The sequence below is a fragment of the Opisthocomus hoazin genome, chromosome 9 (assembly GCF_030867145.1).
Source record: "Opisthocomus hoazin isolate bOpiHoa1 chromosome 9, bOpiHoa1.hap1, whole genome shotgun sequence".
Taxonomy (NCBI): Eukaryota; Metazoa; Chordata; class Aves; order Opisthocomiformes; family Opisthocomidae; genus Opisthocomus; species Opisthocomus hoazin.
The window spans coordinates 23,111,162-23,135,834 of record NC_134422.1 but is presented as its reverse complement, the minus strand read 5'-3'; the positions used below and the strand labels follow the sequence as shown (position 1 = coordinate 23,135,834).

General features: G+C 44.5%; 3 protein-coding genes across 12 annotated transcripts in view; 1 reads left to right on the top strand and 2 right to left on the bottom strand.

The window, feature by feature from the left end:
* The window catches only part of UBR3 (ubiquitin protein ligase E3 component n-recognin 3), a 117,557-nt gene extending 109,167 nt beyond the window's left edge, over positions 1-8,390 (bottom strand). For 7 of the 8 annotated variants that reach the window (XM_075430523.1, XM_075430524.1, XM_075430525.1 and 4 more), the window contains exon 1: positions 7,883-8,390. In XM_075430523.1, coding sequence (XP_075286638.1) covers positions 7,883-8,331 — 449 coding nt within the window. In that variant the 5' untranslated portion in view covers positions 8,332-8,390. Of the gene's footprint in view, positions 1-7,375; positions 7,727-7,882 lie in introns of those variants that run through there. The other variant, XM_075430530.1, reaches the window with a different exon arrangement.
* Positions 8,391-9,411: 1,021 nt separating this feature from the next.
* On the top strand, positions 9,412-14,117 carry METTL5 (methyltransferase 5, N6-adenosine). 2 transcript variants are annotated; one of them, XM_075430537.1, is made up of 8 exons: positions 9,412-9,541; positions 9,871-10,014; positions 10,689-10,803; positions 11,365-11,426; positions 11,825-11,907; positions 12,212-12,263; positions 12,949-12,998; positions 14,009-14,117. In XM_075430537.1, the coding sequence occupies exons 2-8, from the start codon at positions 9,906-9,908 to the stop codon at positions 14,060-14,062; spliced, it is 525 nt and encodes a 174-aa protein (XP_075286652.1). In that variant the 5' UTR covers positions 9,412-9,541; positions 9,871-9,905; the 3' UTR covers positions 14,063-14,117. The 2 variants fall into 2 exon arrangements, with proteins under 2 accessions (XP_075286652.1, XP_075286651.1); XM_075430536.1 differs by having other exon boundaries at positions 9,413-9,541; positions 11,245-11,426.
* SSB (small RNA binding exonuclease protection factor La) lies at positions 14,101-23,376 on the bottom strand. Of its 2 annotated transcripts, none has more exons than XM_075430535.1 (12): positions 23,274-23,376; positions 19,265-19,339; positions 17,863-17,966; positions 17,522-17,696; positions 17,259-17,366; positions 17,058-17,158; positions 16,748-16,819; positions 16,622-16,664; positions 15,766-15,906; positions 15,216-15,399; positions 14,923-15,051; positions 14,101-14,223 (listed from the first exon to the last, which is right to left on the bottom strand). In XM_075430535.1, exons 2-12 carry the CDS (start codon positions 19,328-19,330, stop codon positions 14,126-14,128), a joined length of 1,221 nt encoding a protein of 406 aa, XP_075286650.1. In that variant the 5' UTR covers positions 19,331-19,339; positions 23,274-23,376; the 3' UTR covers positions 14,101-14,125. The 2 variants fall into 2 exon arrangements, with proteins under 2 accessions (XP_075286650.1, XP_075286649.1); XM_075430534.1 differs by lacking the exon at positions 23,274-23,376 and adding an exon at positions 22,706-22,916.
* Positions 23,377-24,673: the final 1,297 nt, after the last annotated feature.

Genomic DNA, 24,673 nt, shown 5'->3' with positions numbered 1-24,673 from the left:
GCTGAAGCTGAACCTACAAAAGAACGCACAAAGTTGCTGAATTTGAGCATTTTGATAGACAAGAGGGTAACACAATCTTCTGCTGCAAAAATAGTCTTCATAAAAAGGGTGAATGCTCTGGAACATAATTACTGAACTGTAATTGCACCTAAGCACAGCTTGCATTCACCTAGCCTCAACTTACACACAATTTAAAACATATTTGTACAGTAACAGATAGTCAGTTAGCTAACCTACAAATACAATACTCCTTCTTTTCAGTGCAGCTTTTTCAAACATCACAGTGGTCGCAAAGCAAAAGCCCTTACAAGTTAAAAGGGTCTTAGTTATGCTGTTAATGGCAATATTGAGATTATGAAAATGATCTTAATTTATCTATTTGCATGTATGAATACGGTCTCTAACCATTTTGTCCAACAGCAACCACAGCATTTTGTTTGGAAAAGGAACAGTGCTTCTTAAATGAGCAGTTAATTTAGTATTTCACTGTACTAAAGACGGCATTGACAGGAACACTCTTCAAACTCAACTCCAGAAAGTAATCTTCATAAAGGTTAACATTAAAAAAGCCCAGAAGAAAAATATTTATGTTCAAAATTCTTTCACAGCATCGAGTCTAAAGGTATCTTTTTTTTTTTTTTTTAAAATATAGACCTAAAGATAGAGAAATTAAGATACAACAGATGTTCTAGTTCTGGATGCTTAATTTCATCATTTTTAGGATTTGATTTTTCAGAGTTCTTAGCCTTACATACCATTCACAGAACAGAATTCCCAGCTGAATTCAAAAGTAGGTCTGAGAGATCAGCAGACAGAGTATCTAGTCCTGAGCCCTCGTAAGAGTCATCTTTGCTTGGTACTCACTCGTCCCAAACCATGAGTTCACAGACTGTCTCCCTGCCCAGTTGCTTTCAGAGTCCCATCAATTATGTACCTTAAAGCACATGGACAGTACATCTTCTATTTAAAGAAGAAAAATCAAGTTTCCAAAACAGAGTTAACCAAAATATTTTTCCGGCTAAGAAAATTTTCCCAAGAAAATTTGAATAGGTCAAACATACGGCATGCAGTACTTTGGCCCAAATACTGCCTCTGAAAAAGTTCTAAGTGACTGCATAGTGCTAGATAAATGTTAAAACAATCTTCATTTCTTCAGGATTTGAGCAAGATGTGCAGATTTTAACAAAAGCTATCAACTTAAGCTGAATATACCACTTTAGTCAGGCCATCAACAAACAAGGTGCATGTATATGTAATTTGCAGTTTTCTTGGAAAGGTAACTATCCATGAATTTTGTACCAGAGCTATTATCGCTACAGAAATGGAGAGATGCATCCTGATGAAGGCAACAGGGTTCATTATATAGCCCTTGTTATTGTAATACCCGAATGGCTATCTCTATTACTTCAATGTAAAGAAAATTCGTCATATTATTTTCAAAGCTTACTACCAAAACCCTCCACAGAGGGGGGCATCTAGGACACTATTATTTAAAATCACCTGCAGTTGTCAGATACTATTTCAGCATTTTTTTTAAATGTAAAATTCCTGATATTCTGCACGTGAAGAATGGCCTGAACTCTGAATCAACCTGTATTAATTGTCATTAAGAAAGATCTAAGAGACAAAAGGTCATTAGGTACATGTTCCCCAAACATATACCCAAAATCACGTTTATTCCCTTGCCAACAGATCCATCAGCAGCTCCATGTAGATCAGCTATGTACCAGACAAAAAACACTCCACCCTGACATAGCAAACTTAGAATTCTGGACAGCTGATAGTTTCATAAAAGGCATAAAACGAGCTTTAGAAGTTGGTGGGATCAAAGCAAAGGAACAGAAAATCAACACTGGTTAGCCCAAATCTAAACAAGACTGTTTCCACAGAACACCAGTTCTTCTTGAATTAAATATATATGAAGGCATACTAAAGTGATAGACGAGTCATACAATGAATAACCCAATCTCAGACAAGGCAAGATATATAGCAGTCATATCTTGTGAGCTCACTCTTCAGACTACTGTTCTGTTCTTCAAACCAGACTGGCCCTATCAGCAAAAGCTTTGGGGTACAACTGCCATTTATTTTAAGTTTGTTCAGTGACTAACACAGCAAGCGTTCAGGCTTCCAAATGTTGAAAGTTATGTACATTGATACATCTGAGTATCTTACTGATGCCTTTGAAACAACTGCACATTATTCCTGAGGCATTTACAAAGTACATGGCATCTAGTCAGGCCACAGCTCTAAAAGCAGTAATACAAAATTATCACTTGGCTGTTAACTGCTCAGAAGACATTGCAACAACTCATTTATAGGCTGATGTAGTCCTAATTAGAGACATTCTTAAGAGAAATCAAGACAGGCAGGTTTGTGAGCTGACTATATGTCATGATAGACTTAATCAACACAGTGATCTGAAATCTTTTTTGCTTTCCAAGGATAAGACCTAACACGAAGCTTTGTGCAAACTACTGAATGTTACTGTGGAATCCTAAGCAGCAATACAAAGTACTGAGCTTTATGGCGGGGGAGGTGAGAAGAAGGGCAGAGGCAACTAATTAGTTACTGGAAGATAACTGTAGTTCTTTGAAATACTGTGGTCAGTGTGAATCCCAGCATGATTTCCTGTACCTTGTATGTTGAAGATCAGATAGTAGAGTTTTTGTTCTGAAGAGCTGCACCCACCAGAGGTACATGACCATGGGTTTATTCAGACTCTCATGCCAAGCTAACAGGCAGTACAGCTCAGATTTCTCCTCAGTCCCTTCAGCCAGCAGTCCTTGGTAGTCCAAAGGACTTCAGAAGCAGAGAAGACACGCAGAGTTGATAGAGATTCTACAGAATGCTGTTTGTACCAGCCCAACAATCCTGAATATGAGGATGTTTTTATGTAGTTCCATAATGCTCAGAGGCTAAACTCCTTGACAATGTGTAGAGTCTCAGCCTGTTGATAAAGCATCAGTTTCAGCAACTTCTTGAAAAAAGGACTAAAAGAGCATTCTTCCCCCTTTGAGGCTGCACTAACAAACCTCGCTTAGGTCCTGGAGAACTGAAGCCTTCTTGTCTACTGTTAAAGAGTACAATTAATGGAGTCACACTGGAAGGGCCAACCTTGAAGCAGCAACATGCTATGTGTGTATGCTAAACAGGTGATTTGCTATTGCAAGACACTCCATAAAATAACCACATAGTCTACTTCATGCCAGTAAGAGAGTTATTACCTGTATGTCCCGGAACCCAGCTGCACGCAGATCTGACTTTTCTGATCTTAAGTGGATCACAGCTGCTACAGTGCAAGATGATATAAGAGACCTTGCCTGACGAGCATGCACAGTACACATCCAAAAGTAACTATTAATAATAGCTTTCTCAACAGGAAGCCTGCTTTTTTATTGTCACTTTGTTAAAGTTTTCTCAAGTCCAGAATAGGAAAAAGGTCCTTTGCTCTTACTTAGCAACAGAAAGTAAAAGAAATAGAATACATTCTTCCACAGCTCCCAAACAGCACAGCAAGGCCATTTCTATTGAAATGAGTTCCTGTAAGGAAGTGTCTCTGAAAAGAGACAAAATAAGGAATGGAGTAAGGAGGGAAAGAAGGATATGGGGACCGAGTAGCAAAGGTCATCAATACTAGGTATCTACTGACCAAAATTTAAATTTAACTAAAACTAACTATTCAATAATACTTACTGGGTGCAAATGTTTTAATGCACTGAAAAAACAGAGCCAATTCTAAATCAATTAAAGCATGAGAAAATTAGCAGGCTACAAACTAAGAATATACTTCTCCTACTTGCTGGCAGTGAGAGGAGACACAGAGAATTTTCCAGTCCTTTCATAAGGGATCGTGGTAGACTTAACAGATACATCAGTCCCCAAGAGAGACACAAAGAAAAAAAAAAAAAAAAAAAAAAGAGGTAAGTCTCATCTAGCATGTAGCTCAGACAGGATCTCCATGAAACCTACACAGATGTACACTCTAAGACACAGAGCTAAAGGGAAAGGTAAATATGGATCCTTAGAGACAGGACTGCAGAAAGCTTAGAGGTAGGTACCTGACGGTGCTTCTGAACACATGGTATGTAACACCAACCTGTAACAGTTACCTTTCTTATACCTATAGTTTTTTTTTACTTCACACATGCCTACTGATAAAGAAGTGGCCCACTGCCACAAGTGGAAATCAATAATTTCTGAGACCCCTTCATGTAAGTCACAGCAGAAGGCAATGCTCTATGTCAATGGAGCCACTGGTTGCCATAACTACCATCAAATACACAGCAAACATCAATGCAAAATCCTGTTTAATGAAATTCTTAACATGGCTTTTTGCCTTTCAGGATACGCAACCCCTGATGGAGGTATTATTCTCTTTGTACTGTAATGCAGCACTACAACATCTGCTTCCCACATGATTAATTCAACAAATAAGTCAACACACAGTGAGGTATACTCAGGAACAGGACACAGGGGAACGAAATAGCCGAAGTGTAGAGGCTCTCTAGTGTTTCAGGTTATTGTCTACAGACTTAAAGGGGAATCAGAACAAGACAGCTACAGAAACAAGATGGTACTCATCAGTCACAGATTACTGACTAGTTATACTCTTATTATAACCACATGGCATACTGCTTTCTTCAACCTTATTCTATAAACTATCAAGTTTCATTATAACACAAGATCATCTACCCACCAAAAAATACTCCAGTCTGAATTGCCCGCTGCCCAACTGCATGGGTTTTTTTTCTCCAACAGATGAATTCACATGCTGAACTGTGAGCATATGTCCACTATAAATGCTTTAGAACTGAAGGTTTTGCCTTCTTCAAAACACTATTAAGTATCTCTGATGGAGCTGCAATTTTAATTTGCCCATGGCTAGATACCATATGGGAGAGGACTACAAAATATATTCACCTACTGACCTATCACTGAATCTTAAAATCTTTTAAACCTTGCCACAGCTAGAGTTTTTAATACTTTGACAAGCAGTTAAATTTACAAACTTGGATATTTTCTAGAGTCTAAGTTGTATTCTAGTAGATCACACTAACTGCAATTAACTTCATCATCAAAAACACTGAAATTTGCATGGAAATCAAAAGGTTCGGGAGTGTGACAATCTGATTTTTCTAGAACAAGTGAGAATTACACAAGGTACCTGAAGCAAATTAGCATCCATCTATTACGCTATATTCCAACTTCCTTATATAAAAGCATGAGAAAAAAAATAAATGCTGTTATCTCTAAAAAGTTAATTACAGAATTAGTAATAAAAGATTAACACACACATCCTTATATCCCAGACCGAACCATCTCCAGTTTTACAGTAGCCAGCCTAAAGAAAATGGAAAGATATTCCACAAAATTTCTACACAAAATTGTCTACGCAAAATTTTATCTGAGCAGGCAGATGGCAGATACAGTTCGCAAGTAGGCTCCATATTTGATTCCCTTGCTATTAATAGAAGCTCAGGCTGTGGCAGCCAAGGTTATATCGGGCTAGACACACTCCGGTTTCCTGAAACTACCCTGAAGGCCTCCTAACTTTAACACGTAAAACATTACCTTTGTAATTGTGAAATGTATTTGTATACACAAAGTTAAATCAGTTTATCTATACACGCTGCATTGAAGCAATTCAAGTCAACACCCAAAACTGCATGTGTGTTTGCACACATTAATGTTTTCGTATTGGTTTAAGCTTAACTTTCTTTATCTCGCATAGCAAAGTTTCTAGTTCACTTAATTGCACTGGCTTAACATCAACTCTTTCGATAAGCAGAACAACCTCATGTAGAGTGCAGGCACCCCATATACTGCCATGTATTGTCCTCCTATATGTCCAAGAGGACTGGAAAATCTACTGCTCAACAGTGTTGTTTCTGAACAGGTACTATGGAATTCTTTATCTAGAATGATCAAACCTCCTGAAACAACCTACCTCACGCTCAAGAGACTTTACTCTCGAATTCTACTATTGACAGTAATAAGTAGGGTATATATAACAGAGAAATGAGAATATTCTTACTCCCCTAGGGTATGCACCTGTTTACACTACAAATTTAACAGCATTTTTTATTTCTTCTTCATTAAACCAGCTTTCTTCAAGAAGAAAACTGTTAAAAACAGGAGAAGACAATTGTGAAGGCTATAAACTCTGGGATGGGAGCATTATCAGAAGTCATTTTAATATTTACCTAAAGTAGATAAATTTGTCTGTGCTCTGTTGAAATCCTACCACTAAGTGGAGCCCTAAATCTATCCCACACTGAGCACTGGAAGAAGTGACATTAAATTTTTTTTCTGCTTCTCAAGATCAAGAGGAACTGTTACCTCAGCGATACTGATGAAAGCAGAATCACCAGCAGTTGAACAAGAACTGATAAAGAAAGAATCACTTCAGGAGTAGCCCCTTGAAGCCACTGAACATCAACGAAAACAAAAAGAAGGAAAAAATTCTTCCATTAGAAGGAGTCTACCAATAAGAAAAGATTCCACCAGAAAGGAAGAATGAAGAAATGACGAAGGCAGATATTAAGAGAAACAGGAGGAGAAAAAACATAACAAGAAACAAAGAATGAAGCCACCTCAAGGCCTGGAGAAGGAGAACGGTGACTACAGACGCAAGAATCAGAGCCAAGATTACAACATTCAAGCAACAGACAAAAAGTGGAATTAGTGAAATCTCCAAGCAGAAATGCAAAAAGAGAAGGAATCTCAAGATGCACAGTGAGTGATGCAGAATTATACATTGTAAATGTTAAAAACGTGAAAAGAAATATGGAAAATGTTTCACTATTTCGGTATGTTCCTAGCACTTTCTGCTAGATGCATCACAACTCAGGATTTATGCCGAAGAGTTGGGACGGCTCTTAGGAGAGCATGCCGTCTCACCAAGGCTACAACAGAGACTATTCTAGAAAGCTGGTCACAAGAGAAGCCTTACTCAAGCACTACAAGCTGTCTTCTGGCGAAGCCTTTAGCTCTCTGGTGAACAAACAGGAACGCAGGGAGCTCCAAAAAGACACGCGGTTGTGAAATTTGAAGTTAACTGGCTAGGTATCACCCTCACCCAGTAACCAGTGGAGTGGTCTTTCCTTTCACCGTTGAGTACAAAGGGAACAAAGGAGGGTACAATGAGGTACCACATTCCTCTGCTTCTGACCAGGTACTTGGGCCCTGCCTCCAACAGGTCTGCAGGCTTACACAGTGCCAAGGACACCTGACTTCCCCAAAACCCTGCCCTGCTCTACCCGTCCAAGAGCTACCAAATTCCTTGACTGAAAGCCGAGAACAGCAAAAACAGAAGGCAAACTGAACCGCAGACTGGGAAAACGCACAAAAAAATGCCTGCCTCTTACTCAACCTGCTCATTTCGGCGTATTTGCTCAGGTGAAGTCCAAGAGCGCACAGGCTTCGCGGTGAGCTGCGCCAGGCCAAGGCGGCGGGCGGGCGGGCAGCCGACAGGCACTGCCTCCCACGCTCCCCGCCTCACCGACTTTCCCGAGGGCAGGACTCGGTGCAAGGGCGACGAGCTCTGCGTGAGCGCCCTGCAAAAAGGCAGACGCACACCAACACAGCAGGAAAGCACCCCGCCGGACCCCGCCGGCCGGGAAAACGGGGCTCGCCCCCGCTCAGCCCGGCCCAGGCTCCGCTTCCTCAGAGCCTCGCCCGACCCACGGCCAGGGCCGGAGGGCGGCGGGGAGGGAGACGAGGCGGGCGACAGCAGGTGCCCCGCTCACCGCCCTCCCCCGACGCGCAGGAAGGCGGCGGGCGGCCGCCCAGCCCCGGGCGCGCCTCCGCCCCGCGGCCCGGCGGGGCCGCCCCCGGCGGCAGGTGCCCGCCCGCCCCGCCGAGGCCGCCCGGCGCTCACCCGGCCTCCCGCATGACGTTGCTGTCGCCGCAGTCGCAGGCGCCCCCCGCCTGGCTCCGGAACATGTTGTAGTCGTGCCCGGCGTGCTCGCCCTGGTGGAAGCACTCGGCGCACAGGCTCATGCAGGGCGAGATCCCGCACGTCCGGCACCGGTAGGCCACGAAGTTGGCCGTCCACACCAGGCCGCAGAGCGTGGCCGGGTCGTAGGCCCGCACGGCTTGCACGAAGCTGTCCCACGGCTCCCCGCCCGACAGCAGGCAGCGGCACCACTCCAGCGCCTCGGCCGCCGCCTCGCCGCCGCCGCCCGAGCCCGCCGCCGGGGCCAGCACCCGCTCCAGCAGCGCCCGCAGCTCCCCCGCTGCCGCCGCGCCGCTCTCGCCGCCCAGCGCCGTCTTCAGCCGCGCCGCCGTCGCCCGCTTATCCCGGCCGCTGGCGCCGGCCCCCGCCATGATGGGAAACTGAGGAGCCGTTACGGCTGCGCCGGGCTCCCGGCTCTGGGGCTCCCCCCGCCGCCCTCTCTCCCCTCCCTGCGGCGCCTCCCTCTCGCGATAGCCGCGGAACCGGCGCCCTCCCCGCTGCCCGCCCGCTCCCTCCTCCTGACACTGCCTCTCCCCTCCCCTGACATTACTCCTCCTCCTCCTCTGCCCTCCCCGCCGGCCTGCGCCGCCTTCTCAGCGCGCAGGTGCGCGGCCCTCGCCGCCGCCCCGCAAAATGTCACTGCCCGCCCCCGCCGGCCTGAAACTGCTGGTCAGGACGGGGGGGAGGAGGGGCGGTGTGCGCCGCCTGCCATCGCCGCCCCGGCCGCCGTTCGCCCGCCCGCAGGGCCCGCCTGGGCGCGCCGCCGCCCCCGCCGGCAGCGGAGCGCTCTTTGTTACCGAGCCGCCCCTCGAGCGAGGCGGCTGCCGTGAGGAGACCGCGTCGCCGCCGGGCTGAGGCGGCGGCTCCGAGGGCGGCGGGCCGCGGGAGGCACCTCTGAGGCGGCCCCGCTTGAGGTGGCAGAGCCCCGGCGGGCTGAGCGGGGGCCGCCCGGAGGTACCGGGGGCGTCTGCACGCTCCCACCGGGAGAGATGTGCTTGGGCGCGAGTGGCCGCAGCGCCGTCAGCTGTGTAACGGCGGGGCTCGGAACCTGCCCCTCAGCGAAAGGAACCTTTCGCCGGGCAGCAGCAAGCCCCCAGGTCCCCGCGGCGGGCGACCCTCTGCCGACTCCGCCGCCGTGGCCGCCCGTCCTCCGGCGACTGGTGTCGCGGTGCGGGTGCCTCAGGGCGGGGAGCGCCGGGCCCGCGGCGCGGTGCGTCCGCCGGCGGGATCACGGGAGGGGGCACGCGAGAGAAGCCGGTTGCGGCGCCCCGGGGGTCCGGCCTTCCCGACGGACCGGCGGCAGGGGGCCGTCCCCGCAGAAGGACGTTCTGGGGGTCACGCCCGGGGCCCCCCGCAGGCGGGTGACGGCGGTAGCACGCCAGGCCGTGAGGCGACGCGTCACGCTGGGGGCGGCCACCGCTCCTGGCCGCGAACGGGCGCAGGCTCCACCCCGTTTCGTTCCCGCAGGTCCCCGCTTGCCCGGAGGGGGGCGGTGGGACCGGCAGCGCCCGCCTCGCGCCGGGGGGGGCGGGGCGGAAGTGAGCCGCGACGCTGGGATCGTCCCGGTCCGCTGGGGTTGTGGTGAGTGGCCGCGGCGGAGCTGCGTGCGGGTCAGCGGCTCGGCGGGGGGTGTCCCTGCCGGGCGAGCGGCTGGCGTGGTTGGTGGAGGTCCCCGGGGCTCGGTGCCCGCTCCCCTTGGGCGGCGGGCGGGGCCTGGGAGCGGAGCCCCGGGCCGAGGCGGGGGTCGGTTGCCGGCGGTGCGTGAGGGGAGCGGCGCCGCGCTCGGCCCCGCCGTCGGCCGTGCGCCGGCTCCCCGGGGACAGCTGCGCGGGAGCAGCCGGGAGGCGCCGGGTGGGGCTCGGGGCGTGAGGTGGCTCCAGATACCATGCGGTTCATTTGTACCCTTGCAGCTGGTCACGCGTTCAGCCCTAGCTGAGCTGTAGCCATGAAGAAATTAAAGCTCAGAGAACTGGAAAGCTGCCTGCAGCGAGTTGACGCTTTCGACAGTCCCAAGCTGCTCCTCGAGCAGTACCCGACCAGCCCTCACATCGCAGGTGGGGGTCACCGGCAGCGCTCGCGGCTCTCCTGCTGGTTCGTCGTCGCGATTTCAAAAAAAAAAAAAAAAAAAAAAAAAAAAAAGTTTCGCTACTGCATTATCTCCTTTGAGGCCTTTACACTAAAAGCAGAGAAACTGCGTCCAGCAGGAGTGTAATTATCTTTTAATGAGCTGCTAACTTATTTGCATTAGAAGTATACTGTTACTGTACAATCCAAAAATCAAGTCAATTGATCTAACAATAACGCTGCCATAGAAGCATCTTAATCTGCAGATGAGAAAGCTGAAACGGACTTATTGCACGGCACACAGAAAACAGCAGAAGCATACATACTGACACTCATCCATACCTTAATGATGATTTTTTCCAGTGTTTTATGTCTTCCTGTTGGTTTTCCCCAAACAAATTTAGAGTCACACTTTTTCTACAGACGATACTCACAGCTCTGTGGGTAATCTCTCCACCACTGAGAGTTCAAGAACTCGTCAAAATGTTTTTTGACTTGGTTTTACGTATAAATGAAAAAGAGAATTACAGGCAGTGAGAACATCAGCTTCATTTTGCATGACGAGAAACCTTAAGTTCAGAGTGTTATGAAGGCAGAGTAGCTTTTCTTGATTAATCAGATGTGAATTTGATGTTACTGACCTGTGTTTTTTTCCTTCCCGCAGCATGTATGCTTTATACAATTCACAATACTTTTGATGATATTGAAAACAAAACAGTTGCAGATTTAGGATGTGGTTGTGGCATGCTCAGCATTGGAAGCGCAATGTTAGGAGCAGGGTAAGTATTTAATGCTAAATTCTCGTGTGTTTTTCTGGCATAGAACAGTAGAAAATAAGATTAGAACATAGCAATGCTGAACTAAGCTAATTTTAATTATCTAATCCGGTGCATAATGAGGCTATTTAATGTTTATACAGTCAAGAACCATTCAAATAGTGGAAAGGATGGACCGCTGTCATGAATTTGGAAGTCATAACGTTCGCTTTCCCCAGAAGCACTACATGAACACATGAAACTTCCTTCAGACTTTAAAAGGGTATTTGAGAAAGGGCAACAGAGCTACTTGCATTCTTATCAGCGCTGAATTTATAGTGTATGCTTGTTACATTTCCTCCATAGAACAAATTGTGTACACAGATCCCTTTTAAAACTTTGCTACAGAATTTAAACACCATTTTATTTTGCAAGAGACTAATATGTGGCACTTTTTTTTAATAGATTGTGTGTGGGGTTTGACATAGATGCAGATGCACTGGAAATATTTAATAGCAATACTGAAGACTTTGAGCTCACGAACATCAACATGGTTCAGTGTGATGTCTGTTCTTTATCCGACAGCATGTCAGAGACTTTTGACACAGTTATTATGAACCCCCCGTTTGGTACCAAGCGTAATAAAGGTTGGTAATTCTGAGTGTCAGATAGAAATCATTAGGAATGAAATAGCAAGGGAAACACTTTTAATCAAACATTTCCCTTCTCTATTATAATTACCTATTGTAATTACCTGGAGTTTTGCTGATCTGGCAGCAGTTTCCTAAGCACAGATTAACATCTGCAGCATTGTAACTAAGAATTGCTGGGTTTGAAATAAACAATACTAGCTCTTTTCAGATCCCTGTCATTTTTTTTTTACTAAAAGCAATTGGGTCTTAGAAATATTTTATGTACCTTAATATATTCAGTGCTGTTTCTCAAACAGCTATTACTCCAGAAAAATTGAAGCAAGAAGCAGGTCTTTAAAGCCCCTGGTTGAAGCTTGCATTTAACAATTGTAATAATTTCAACATTCTTTCAGGAATGGATATGATTTTTCTGAAAACCGCTTTACAAATGGCAAAAACAGCTGTATATTCCCTTCACAAAACTTCAACACGGCAGGCAAGTCCTTCATTTTAGGAGGGTGAGCATTAACCAGGCAATGAAATGGCTGGCATTCAGTGACGTTGTCTATAGCTTCACCAATTTGTTCACACCTTTACAGGGTATGAAACTTGTTTCAGGTACATACTAATCACAGAAATAACTGTGATCTCACATACATCAAGAGAAGTATGTGATGTATTTCAGCTTGAAAAACAAAAGCACAGGAGACTTCTTAAATTTAAGTACAGGGGTGTAGATGTTTATAAGACAGTGTAGAAAAGAGCTTTTTAAATGTACCTGTATCTATTTAATATTGTAGCACATTCAAAAGAAAGCAGATGAATGGGAAGTGAAGATGGAAGTCATAGCAGGTAAGAATAATTTATAGTTAATGTAAAAAAACCCCATTTTGTTGGAGGCTAATATCTGTAAAATTACTAGCTAGTCTTGACAGCCCATGGTAAATTTAAGAGTGATGACACAGGTCTTTTTTTATGCTGGCTTTTTTTTTTTTTTTTAATACCTTGCTACCTGGCTAGAATACAAGCAGGTACTTAATAAAGTTCTGAGGAATACGTATTCTGTGCAGCATTAGAATTGGATTTCTTCCTGGACTAGATTTTGCCTTCAAGCTGAAGTTACCTACCTTTCTGCTTCAAAAGGAGATTGTTGTTGAATAACAAAAGCAAAGCACGGGTCAGTTCTCACACAAAAAAGCATCCTGTCCTTGCAGTCACCTAAGTATTTTTCTGACAGTTGTTCAAGTATCTTCCTGATTGTTAAATATCACCAGCTGGATGCTTTACGCAGTCATACAGCTTGAGGCATGGAAGTTGTACAAGTGCTTGAAACACAACTGCATTTCAGCCATCCACTTGCTGTGTGATGCGGTTGGCTCAAATGTTCAGTCATCATCTAATCCAGAGGTCAAACCAGTTCTCCAGTCAGGGAGAAACAGGTGGGCAATAGCAGAAATGGAAGAACGTGGCTGTAGGGTCTAAGTCAATTGACTAATAATCATTCTAGTGTAACAAGTATTCTTTGTGCTGTTCACAGAACTTAGATACGACCTACCAGCATCATACAAGTTCCATAAGAAGAAATCAGTAAGTATAAAACCTAACATAACTGGAAAATGTCTTGTACTAGGCAGGTAAATAAATTCTAATTAAGAAAATACAAGTTTTAGGGCCATATGTAGTGGATGAGGAATGCTCGCAGGACTTGGGAGAAGTTCACTGTGATGGCATCAAGTTCCATTGCTGTTGCTACATTTTGTAGTTGAACAGGGAAAAGAATTCATTGTAATCCAGGACAAAGCAACACACAAAGATTAAAGCCAGCACTGCAACTAGATGTGAAGAGGCTAAGGGTAGCCTCCTTCATTCAGCTTTTAGTAATTATTTGCTTGATCCTATCTGCAGCTGGAACTTAGACTGAATTAAGTAATGAAGGCCAGACTAACCAAGGTTTTACAGCTGTAGCATTATTTCAGTGTTCTATGCCCTGTACCGCAAATAGGTATAGCCAGTGAAATCCCTCACAGAAGCATCTTAGAGGGGGCAGAAGGAAGCACAAGAGAAGATCTAGTCAGGATGCTGAAGTATGGAAGCTTACACCCACTGGCAAATTCCTGGGTGCTAAACGCTGGCCTACAAGACATGTATCCCATTGCCACAGGGGAAGCAGAGAGCATCGTGGAGTAGGCTGAGCAAGAGTTGAAGAGTGTTAGGTACATTGAGTAGCAAAGACCCAAAAGTTTTATTCAGCTGTACCTATTCTCCTGGTGACTTGAACTTAAAGGATGGAAGTTTGTCCTTCAGCTTTGCTACTTCAGCTAAACTTTACACTACATTAACATCCAAAGCTTCACAAGTAAGCAGCTGTAATTTCTGAATTTATTGGCAGCTGCTATTTAACGTAACTGCAAGATTACAAAGTCCAGAACCTTCTACATTTGAATGAGGTGCCATAGAAGTCGAGAGGATCCGACAGTATAAACAAGATTATAAATATAAAAGTTTTCCAGGGTGGTATGTTTAGAGCAAGCATGCTTCTTAAACGAACAAAAAAAAAAGCTGTAACCCAACAAAATGAAGCTTTCCTCTCATTATAGGTTGACATTGAAGTGGATTTCATTAGATTTTCTGCCAAGAAACTCCTGAACTGAGGCATGTCTTTAAAACCTATTGAAAATGGAACAATAAAAACAATGATTTATTTTATTTTAGTATTACTGATCTCCATCTCCGTTTTCTGTTTTCAGTTGTTTTGGTGCAGGTTCTTCTTTTGCCATTTCCTCTAGCGGTCTCTTCTTGGGACTTGCTGGTTCTGCAAGATTGAATAAGTAGTCACTTATGGTAAAGGAAAACATTTCAGTATTACCTGAAATCTTCTGAAAAAATAAACCCATCCTACCATGCAAGTTCAAGGATGAGTCCTAGTATATCCAAAGCCGCGGCTACACTAGAGGGTTTACTTATTACTGTGACTTAAAGCTTTTAGATGTTCTAAAATACCAACTTTGAAGAGCTTCTTCCCTGTGTCACCTTAGAGCAGGAGGGCCAGTAAGAAGATGGAGGAATACAATCTAACAGGAGTAGGTTTCACTGCGTTTTGTTTAAGCAGGTGCCATATCTAATGAACAGAAGCTTAGCTCTTCATCTTCTCCAAGCTAAATACCAATATGCAGAACTATTAGTCTTCTCATACCCTCAAGGAAAAAAAATTCACCACTGAAGAGAGTGGGTCTGTACAGTTGTGTAACGTTGGTGACAACCACCATCTTTCAATGCAGAATGCTTTGAACCAGCCCCACAGTACAGCCTCAGCTACCTAGTCATTATTTTAATATGCTTTTTGGACAGAATCAAGCAGAAGACCCTTAAAGTTATTTTACTGATACTGACAGAGGACAGAAATACTACAGTGCACAGCCAAATCTGAAACACTTGTAAGAAACATGGGTACTTCCCCAGAAAGTAGCTCCGTGTACTAAAGAAGCTGCATCCAGTGCACAGAATGACATACCTGATTTAGTATCATCTTCGCCACCTTCTTCATTCTCAAACTTTATTTTCTTGCCCTGAAACTGTACTTTCCCTTTGTGTGCACCTTGAGGTATCTTTCCCCCTCTTCCTTTTCCTTTAATTTTGCGTCCTGTGGAGAGAAGTCAGAAGCTTTGTATCATTTGTCTTTTAACTTGCGAGCTCAAAAGAATACTGTACAGTTAGTTAGTGCTTTACATGTATTCACTATTTAGTTACTTTCACACAATGTCACTTCTAGGACATTATAAATGCTTAAACCAATAAAAGGAGGACCTTTTGTTTTCTGTTTCAGTAGTTCTTGCTGATCTTCCAGTATTTTTTTCAGAGCTTCTTTCTCTGCATCTCCTTCTAGCACTTCCCATGTAACATCCTTGTTCCGAAGCTGTAGGTTTCCGTTATGTGCTTCTTTGGCTTCTTCCAGAGCATCTTTTGCAATATCCTTAAATAGGATAATTCCCTTAAAAAGAAAAGTGGTATTTGCATTTGAATCTTACTGCAAAAACATTCAGCAAGAACAATGAACAACATATCCTGTTAGGTACCTCAGCAAGTTCATTACTCTTCCCTGACGTAAAATACGTCCAGACTGAACCAAAACCCTCAGACTGTCCTAACATTCTCAGTTTTGAACCTATCAGCTGAGAAGACTGGAACCTTTGTCTGTTCTTTTGAAAGAATTTAAGGGAATAATTTAATTCTCTAAATATTCTGAAATGCCACAAGTCAATTTTTTTATTTGGTTATAGAAGAGAACAAGCATTTAATCATTCAGTTTCAAATTTTAATACTGACATCTTAACTCACTGTCCAAGATTCTACTGACCTCCTTCGCACCTCTGACAAAGTGTATCCATTTGATTTCTCCGTGATCAGAAAATACCTCATGGAGATCTTCTCTGCATGTTTGATCATCTAGATCACCAGAAAACTTCAAAAGACATCCTGTCTTTTCTTCCAGAGACTTCTAAAAGAAATACAAAACCCCGCATTTTTGTTGAAGAGCCAAGCTCAAATATTCATTTTTTTCCCCCTCAATCCTAAGACTGTTAAAACATGATAGCGATACATAAGCAATTGAAGTCACCCCCCTTAGCACCATCAGTAACCAAGTATTCTTGCTGCACAGCTTATTTATGCTGACTTCCAAGTCTTGCAAGGTGTGTGTCCCCCCCTTTTTTTTCTTTTTAAAATTTTCTTTGCTTCCCATTATACATTGATGTGTAATTTAGGACTTCTTTCCCATAAGAGTTACACTCTTTAAATGCTACAAAACAGTTGTCTGTGGGCTGACGCCTCAAGTTGAAAATCTATATAATACTGATAAAATCCTGACTGGATCCTTCAAATACCACAGAAGAACAATCATCTCAATAGTGCATTTAGAATCACTTCTGAACAGGTAAACAGGCCTAGTAACTTAAATTCAGGACATGATCCTTTAAACAAAATTAGTCTTTTGAAAATAAGATTAAATACCATGACAAAACAAAGTCTTACTGTAGGTTAGTTGGAAAGCTAATGTGACTTTCTAGAAAGTGCTCTATATAATAGAATTTCAAATTCTCAATATCCCACGTTAGCTTTACAAAGTGTAGCTGCAGAAGTATGTTTGTTACATGTGGACTGAAAATTTATACAAAAGCATAGTTTTCAGGTATAGAGATTTAAGAAACCCATACCATTTCAGCATCTGCTGCCTGTTTCTGTTTTTCTTCTTTTTCCCTGTAGAAAAGTTAAATTAGTTAGAGTTGGTTCAAAGGCGGTCAGGTGAGCAAAATGAGGCACTGCAGTTGATAACAACTTACTGTTTTGCTCTTGCTTTAGCTTCTACTTTGTTTTGTTTCCTTTCTTCATTCTTCTTTGCATAATACTCCTCCCTTCAACAGAACATAAGCCAAGTTAATGCCAGTTAAAATATTCCATTACAATTACTTTGTAAGACAGCAGTAGCTAAAAAACAGTTGAGGTTATCTTTGGGAGTTGAGATGCTGGTCTCCAAAAGGTACAGCTACCTGTACAGCAGTGTAGAAACTTACACTTCTCAGGTCAAGCCAGGTTCTTGTCTAAATCCACCCTTGATCATTATTAGTTCATACATCAGTTAAGTGGACTTACTTGAAAAGCACGATCAGCTCTGTGTCTTTGTACTTTTGGTTTGGTATCTCTGTGAACTTCTTGGCAGATTCAACACTATCAAAAACTGCAAATATTGAGCCCTGTTAAATTGTAAGAGACATTCAGCGTTAGAGTAATTGAACAGAATGTTGTCCAGGGGGAATCCCTGCCCCAGGTCTAACTGTTCATGGCAAGAGCTACCTTGAATGTTCTCTGCAATGTTCTCCTCATTTGAATGTTTTCAATTGGACCTTTATCCTCAAGCCATTCTTTGATATCATCAAGGGTCGCATCTAGCGGAAAGCCTTTCTGCAAGACAGCAACAAGCTTCAATTATATGCAACAAACTGACACTGAGTCAGAAATTATAACCTATCTAGTATGAGTTAATTCAAGCTTTACTTGGATGGTTTTCAGTCAAAGTCATGCAGAACAGCACAGAGCAAAGGAAGAAGTTTACTTACAACATATACGGATCTGTTTTTAATTGCAGCCTTATACTGGTCATTTAGTTCGGGAAGGGGTTTCTTTGGAGATCTTCTGATTTTAGTTTTGTCTTCATTTATTTCCATTAGACCAGTCTTGGATTTCCTTAGTGCTTCTACAATAACACTAAAATCTTTTGAAAGGTGACTTAACCTATTGAGTAAGCAGACACAGGTTAAACAAATATATAGGCAAAGCTGAAGCCAAATGTTAAAACAGCAGGAGGACTTGTACATGCAGACCAGGGACATTTAACCCCAGATAGAGATAAGTAGCTGAAACTTGCCCTTCCATCCAAATTAGTTGTACTTTGTTTTACCTGTTGAATTTGATCATTACTTCTAAAGGCACCCAGCCATCATCTAGTTTGATCTGTTCCTTGAGGAACTTGTCTCTTGGTAGATTGTGATTGCCAAAATAGTACTGCAAAAAAGAAGAGAGAGGGAGGCAGGGAGATAGGTTTGTCTTTGAATGTTCAGTCTTAAAAGCTCATTTTCACCTGACAACTTACTGCAGTGGATTGAGACATACCAAAATTAATGAATCTGAGCAATCAGAAATTCCAAGATTACTGCTTCCTGCTTTAACGTGATACTTTTGGAAAAGTTGGCTGCAACACACAAGCTCTAAAAAAACCCAATGCTTCATGCAATGGGACTAATGAAGCAAAGGTAGACTGTAGGTTTGTTTAGGTCTCATGCAAGAAAATACTGTAAGATTAAAAAAAAAATGGTTTTACTTTAGTTTACTAAGTTTTCATTTTATTCATGTCCAGCATGGGATGAGCAGAGTGTCACGTGGATAAATTGTTCAGTTCAGTACAAGATAGGCCAGTTAATCACATTCTGATGCTTACTAGCAGTCATCTAACTAGGGTCAAATTCTTGAAGCCACAGGATAAGTTGAAGCCTTCCCACCAATATTATTGTGCCTTAAGAAGTCAATGCTGGTTTTACAACAATACCTTTCCCTCCAGTATATTGCAAACTCACATTACCACAAGTCTAGCTTTGTCAACTATTTTTCCTCAATCTCTGGTGATCTGGGGGGGTGCAGTGTGTTCATAAATAATGACTACAGCTCCATATGCTAATAGGGACTCAGGCACAGCTGTATTTTGGTCTTTCACAAAAACAATTTAATTCTAGATGTCATTTTAAGTGATGTGCTCAGTTTTCCATTTTAGGATAACCCTCTAAGCCTTTAGAGTGAGAAATAGTTAATCTAAAGTAGGCATGTAAGTTTAGGTGTAATTTGTAGCAAGAAATTAGAAAGCAGTTAATCATAATAGCAAGTTATGCAACATGCCAATATTTTGACCACCAGAGATTCCTGAGTAGAATTCCCCCCCCAAAAGTTAAGTCATATGGAATTAAAAATGTATCTTCCTATGTGCATAGATAGAATAACCCCAGTGAACATAGTAATAAATTGTTTAATGATACATTCACTTGCTATAGCACCTAAAACACTAGCAAGTTAAGCCTCTTGTGTTTTTAAATGGTGGTCTTACAGACAACTCTAGACAACTTAAACTACAATTATGAATGGTCTTCAAGTATTAAAAGACCTGTCATAGACTTGCGACAGACATTTTCGAAAGAGCTGAAGATTCAAGTCCAACTTCCCGTGAACTTAACTTGCCACTAGCCAAGTCCCTACCGCTGAATGTCTCCAAAACTACATCCCAGTCCAGATCCCAAACTATAAATTGAACTTACCTCAATTTGCTGGCAGATTTTGCTTTCCAAAATAGACATGTTTTCACCATCTCCATTTTCAGCCATTTTCACCAGCTGCGTTGAGGAGAATATAGAGCAAAGGCACTAAGTATTGAACAGTACTTTCTACAGACCTACATTCATGTAGTGCTGTAGTTCACTGCAGCCTCATCTAAACAAGGTAACAGACAAGTTCTTCAGCCATACATTTATGCTTGTGAGCCAACTTTAAATACGACTGCAGAACTCCACGGGGAAACTATGAAACAACTGGGAAAAACCCCAAGTAAAATACTTTGGTTAAGGCAGCATTTTCCGTTCTACATTCAAGATAAGTAAAAACATGCTAATACTTCACAGCATTATTTGTTATATACCTTTTTCTAGGCACAGATCCTCAGCTGGCACCTAACAGCAACAAATGCGAGAGCCAACGTTTGTTCTTTAAGTCAAATCCAACCTCTCGCCACTAGCCAAAGCATCAGGAACAAAAATTATTTAATATTCCTAAATAGGTACAATTAGAAACTTTTCTGAAGTTTCTGCCTCCTAATTAATATTTGAAGGTTCAAGGAACACTGGAGGAAGGAATGAGAATATCTGCATTTACTGATACATCCTAAAGATGTCTAGTTCTCTCCTTTACAAACTTGTCTTCACTGCAGTTCTGCCCCAATACTGAAGCAAGCATCTTTGATAAGAAGCAACACGTTTTAACTTGAAAGTAACATCTTCCCTTCACTGGCATTAAGCATATAATCCCAGTACATCAGATACAGTCAACTACATGAGCTAGAAGGTTGTTAAGAAAGCTGCTACTGGCCAAAAAGCTAACTGGCATCAGATAACATCTAGCTTATTGCTCTTAAGATAAGGCTAGAGTGTGAAGAATAATCCTCGAGGAAAAATGCAGCTTTATAAAGCTGTCAGGTATCAGTTTGACTTCAGTTTTGAACTATGAAGCACAGATTTCTTCTTTCTCCCTTTGGGCACTATCACACTTGCTAAATCCAGCTACAGAAGATGAAGCAGTTTCACGGCCCTCCATTACCACAGTTCGCAGATCAGCAATCATTAAGACTACTGGTGAAGATGGGCTTGCACTCACGTCTTACAGTTTATTGGGCAATGTAAGCATACACATTCTGCTCTTCTGCCACTTGCAGGACAGTAACATCTTTCAGAGCATCAAGATGACTGACAACACAGAAGCAGGACAAGCTCCCGTGAGGCTCCCTTCTCACAGGAAATTATGTTCTTCATCAGAACACCCGCCTGGCAGCCCCATCTTCTTATTTTAGTAGTTTAATTCACCAGTCACTGCTCAGCCTACTGCACTCCGCAGTATTCCCAGTTCCTCCTCTTCCTGATTGGGAGGCTGCATTGCATCCTTCGACTTGCTTGTAGTTCTTTTTAACCTAGGCACTTAACAGCCTTAAAATTTGCATCCTGGTCTCCACAACTGGAATTCCACCTGTACATAACATTGTAACACTCTCTAAAGCATGACTTCAGCAAGTGTTAGTTGACAGCTATGCTCAGTGTGATCTGTTTGTCTGTAAAGCATTTTACAAAAATCCAGGCCATAGAACACAACCTAACAGTTGCAGTTACTTTAGAGATGTCTCACATGAGCCACCCTCACTACAGGAGACTGAATTAGTTCACCACCACATTCAGGTGCCGGCGCTACCTTAATGCTCCCCTGCGATGTTTTCCCCAACATCTGACTTGTGAGATAAACCAGTGTTCTATTTTACATTGTACCTCATTGGGTGTAATTTAATGGCAATCTATGGAGTAGCCTCAGCTTTTTGCATTGGATCAACTAATTGACAACACTCCTTGTGTGCTAGTGCAACACCGGATCTAACAGAAAGTTAACCCCCACTGAGGAGAGGGCAGAACAGTTCCATTACATAAGTCTATCACTGACTTGATTTAGCTTGTAAGAAACACGAGCAATGGAGCTGTTACAGCAGGAAGCACAGGAGAAAAAAATTAAAAAAAAAAAATCAGAAAACCCTTTCTGTGGCAGCAAGCAGCTGCAGTGGGTTAGGTCTGACATTAAACTGTATCCTCATGGTCAAAAAAAAAAAAAAGTACTGAATGGCAGCTATGTGAATCTTCATATTCTCGAACCTTAGTTTGGCAATTTAACTCTCCAACCTTAGTTTGGCAATTTAACTCACATTGCAAAGTCCCTTCTCCAGGTGTGGCAGGTCTTTTTAAGCACTAGGCAACATAAATTTAAGTGAACCGTTGTCTTGTGGGTGCTTTTCACAATACAGCTCAATTAATGTTTAAGACAACATACTAATTTACTAACAGATGTGAAAAATTTTGCTCTCTTGCATATTCTGAGGAAAAAAACTAATTTGGATTTTAGTCTGGTTTTAAGAAAAATGCATTAACAATATGCTCCAGAACAGAGACAATCTGCTGGTGCACACTGAAATACAGATTGAGTTGGACAGAGGGATTTTGTCTTCACATAGCTTCTGCCACCGGAACTCCTTCAGCCTTGTTATACCCTGTCTTTCTTGCACTTCCCCAGCTCTCACACTGCACCACTCTCCCAGTCTGTCTCACTGGGTGCCAGAATACCCAGAACCAGCAACTCGCTTCCACCTGAGGTGGCTCAGCTCCAATGCTAAGAGACAAAAATCAAAGTCTATTTCCTTAGCAGTATTTTCAAGGTAAACATTAAACTCCACAGAAGTGTAAGACAACACAAGACCTAGGATGAGTCCTTCAGATTAAGTCTGACACCTGAAAAAGTTTTTCTAAAAAGCACTCGTTCAGCTGCAAGTAACAACAAACAGAAGGCAAGACTAAGAAAGACTCAAGCTTGCCACACGTGGAATTCAGTTCAGACCTGGCTGAGCTCTAGCCTATTCACAATAAAATTCTAGTCTCGCTGCACATGCTCGCTTTGGACTGTTCAGCTCAGTCATTTGGCACACGCTGGTCTTCTGGATCCAACTTCCAGATCAATAGTTTGCAGTTGCTGTGCAGCAACAGAGGCTGACAAAAAGCTGGCTCCACTGAAGAAGGATCACAGTCTGAACAGCATGCAAAATCCTATGTAAGATTTTATTGCAAATTCTTAGTATACCACACTGATTTATTCCTCCTGTGCACCAGTGGCCCGCATCAGTACTACTCAAAATGAAAACATGTTAAGACAATGCAAGTAAGCAGGAGATTCAAATTACAAACTGAAAGGGTAAAGCCCTTTAACGAGAACAATTTGATCCCGTGCTGTACTAGCCAGATCATCCCAGAAGAACGCTGGGGTGGATTTTCATCTTACCAGTTATTTAGTTTCAAGGTCTAGACAAAGTGCAGGCCAATGGCTTTTACTGTTACTGTAACGGACTGAAAGGATTTATTTAAAAAAAAAAAAGTTTCCCCAAGTAACACGGAGCTGTTACTCACGCAACGCATTGTTCAGGAACCCCTGCGCAAGAGGGTTCTGAGCCTTCTGACCAGGCTCCTGTCTCAAAACACAGTTTTTCATTTACGGTACGGATCAGCTGCCCCCCCTCGTCACCGCAGACGGTACCGTCACCCCTGCTTTCCGGCTGGAACCGGTGCAGCCCAAGAAGGAATTTCTCCCAAGCACGAACGCCGGCTCCCGGCCCCCAGGCCCGCGCCAGCCGCCCCTCCGCTGCCGCGCGCCGCTCCCCGGGCAACCCCGCGCGCCGCTTCCCGCCCAGCGCCCGCCGGGGCCCGGCCGCAGCCCGACCGCTGCCCGCCCGCCGGACCGGAGCCCCACGGGCAGGCCCGGGAGCGGCGCCCTCAGCCGCCCCGCGGGAACCGGGGCAGCACGTGCTCCGGGGACTCCTTCCTTCCTTCCTTCCTCCCTCCCTTCCTCCCTCCCGGCCGGCAACGCCGGGCCCGGCCCGGCCCGGCCCGCCCCGGCGGAGCACAGCGCGCCCCAGCAGCGCCGTCCCCGAGGCGCGGCCGCCCGACGCGGGGGAAAGCGGCCGCCCCGAGCACCAACCTGCGGCAGCTCCCAAACCGCCCGCGCCCGCTCCGCCGCTTTAAAGGCCGCAGTCGGCGTCGCGCAGCCCAGCAACCTCCGCGCCCGCCCGCCCCTCGCGCCGCTTCCGGGGCGGGGCCGGCGGCTGCCGGGGAGCGGTGCGGCTCCCGGCGTGTGGGCCGGCTGGGCTGGGCCTGGCGGCCTCTGCTGCCCTCCAGCCGCCATCCCCGCGCCTCAGGCAGCCCTTCCCAGGCCGGGACAGACACCTGCCCGCGGGGGGGGGCTCGGTTTTTGTGCAGTTAACAGAAAAAGCAACCGAAAAGCTTGTGTCTGTACACTGGTGCTATATTTACATTTATTAAACACTGCAGACGCTTGTAACCAAGGTGATGGAATCAGTTGACCATAAACATGAACAGTGCTGCTACGTTCCTGGTACAACCCGACCCACGTGGACATTAGGACGGAGGGTCTGTTCTCTAAGCAACCATTAATGCTAACCATAGTAAGTAATTGTGTTTTTATCAAGAGAAATGATGGAGTGGGACAGAGCAGCAGGCATGCGAGGAATCCACTCACAGCAACTCCCTGCAACACACCATAAAGGATGGAGCAGAGTGAAGATTCCATGGCCCTGCTCCGTGATGATAAAGCGGGAAGAAATGGTCCTCTAGAACTGACAAGCAGCTCATCTGGCCCCCTGAGCCAACAGGCTTTCAAAACCTTGCCAAAGTGCTATCCTTTCGTGAACTTTGCTTGTTTTAATATCATTTTAACACCACAACACACCTCCATCCTGAAGGCTACCCGCCTCTGAGGTGCGACCACCCCTCTTCGAGTCTGCACTCTCGATTTTTTGTGAACTATACCTTTAAATGTGAAGCGAGAGAAATTTACACCAATCGGCAAAGAGAATAATATTGAATATGCATAAATAAAATAAATATGTATATTTTTGATTTATATAAACTGCATGGAAGGGGTATGAGGTATGCACGTTCGGTGGAATTATCCCCCATGCATCCAGCGCTGCAATAAAGAATGCCTGCCTTTTAACACTGCATTGGTGTAACGAGGTTTATTCCTGGATTTTCGGAGACACGCTCACTACAGCTGTGGTGCCGGCACCGATTCTGCTACGAACAAGGGGGATCGCGCAAGTGAAATCTGCAACGACGAGCACCAGCTGCACCCGTGGCTCCCGCGTCGGTGCCTGCCCAGTTCACACACCAGGCCGCATGGCCGCCTCTGCTGCCACGGCAGCGCCGCGCTCACCTCCGGCCCTCGGCCAGGGACCCCGCGCCAGGCCAGCCCCCTCCCACGGGGCCTGCGCACCATGCTGACCTGGGGCCCACGCACCGTGCTGACCCAGAGCCCGCACCTTAGGGCCAGCCACAAGCAGCTGTCCTCCTGCTCAAGTT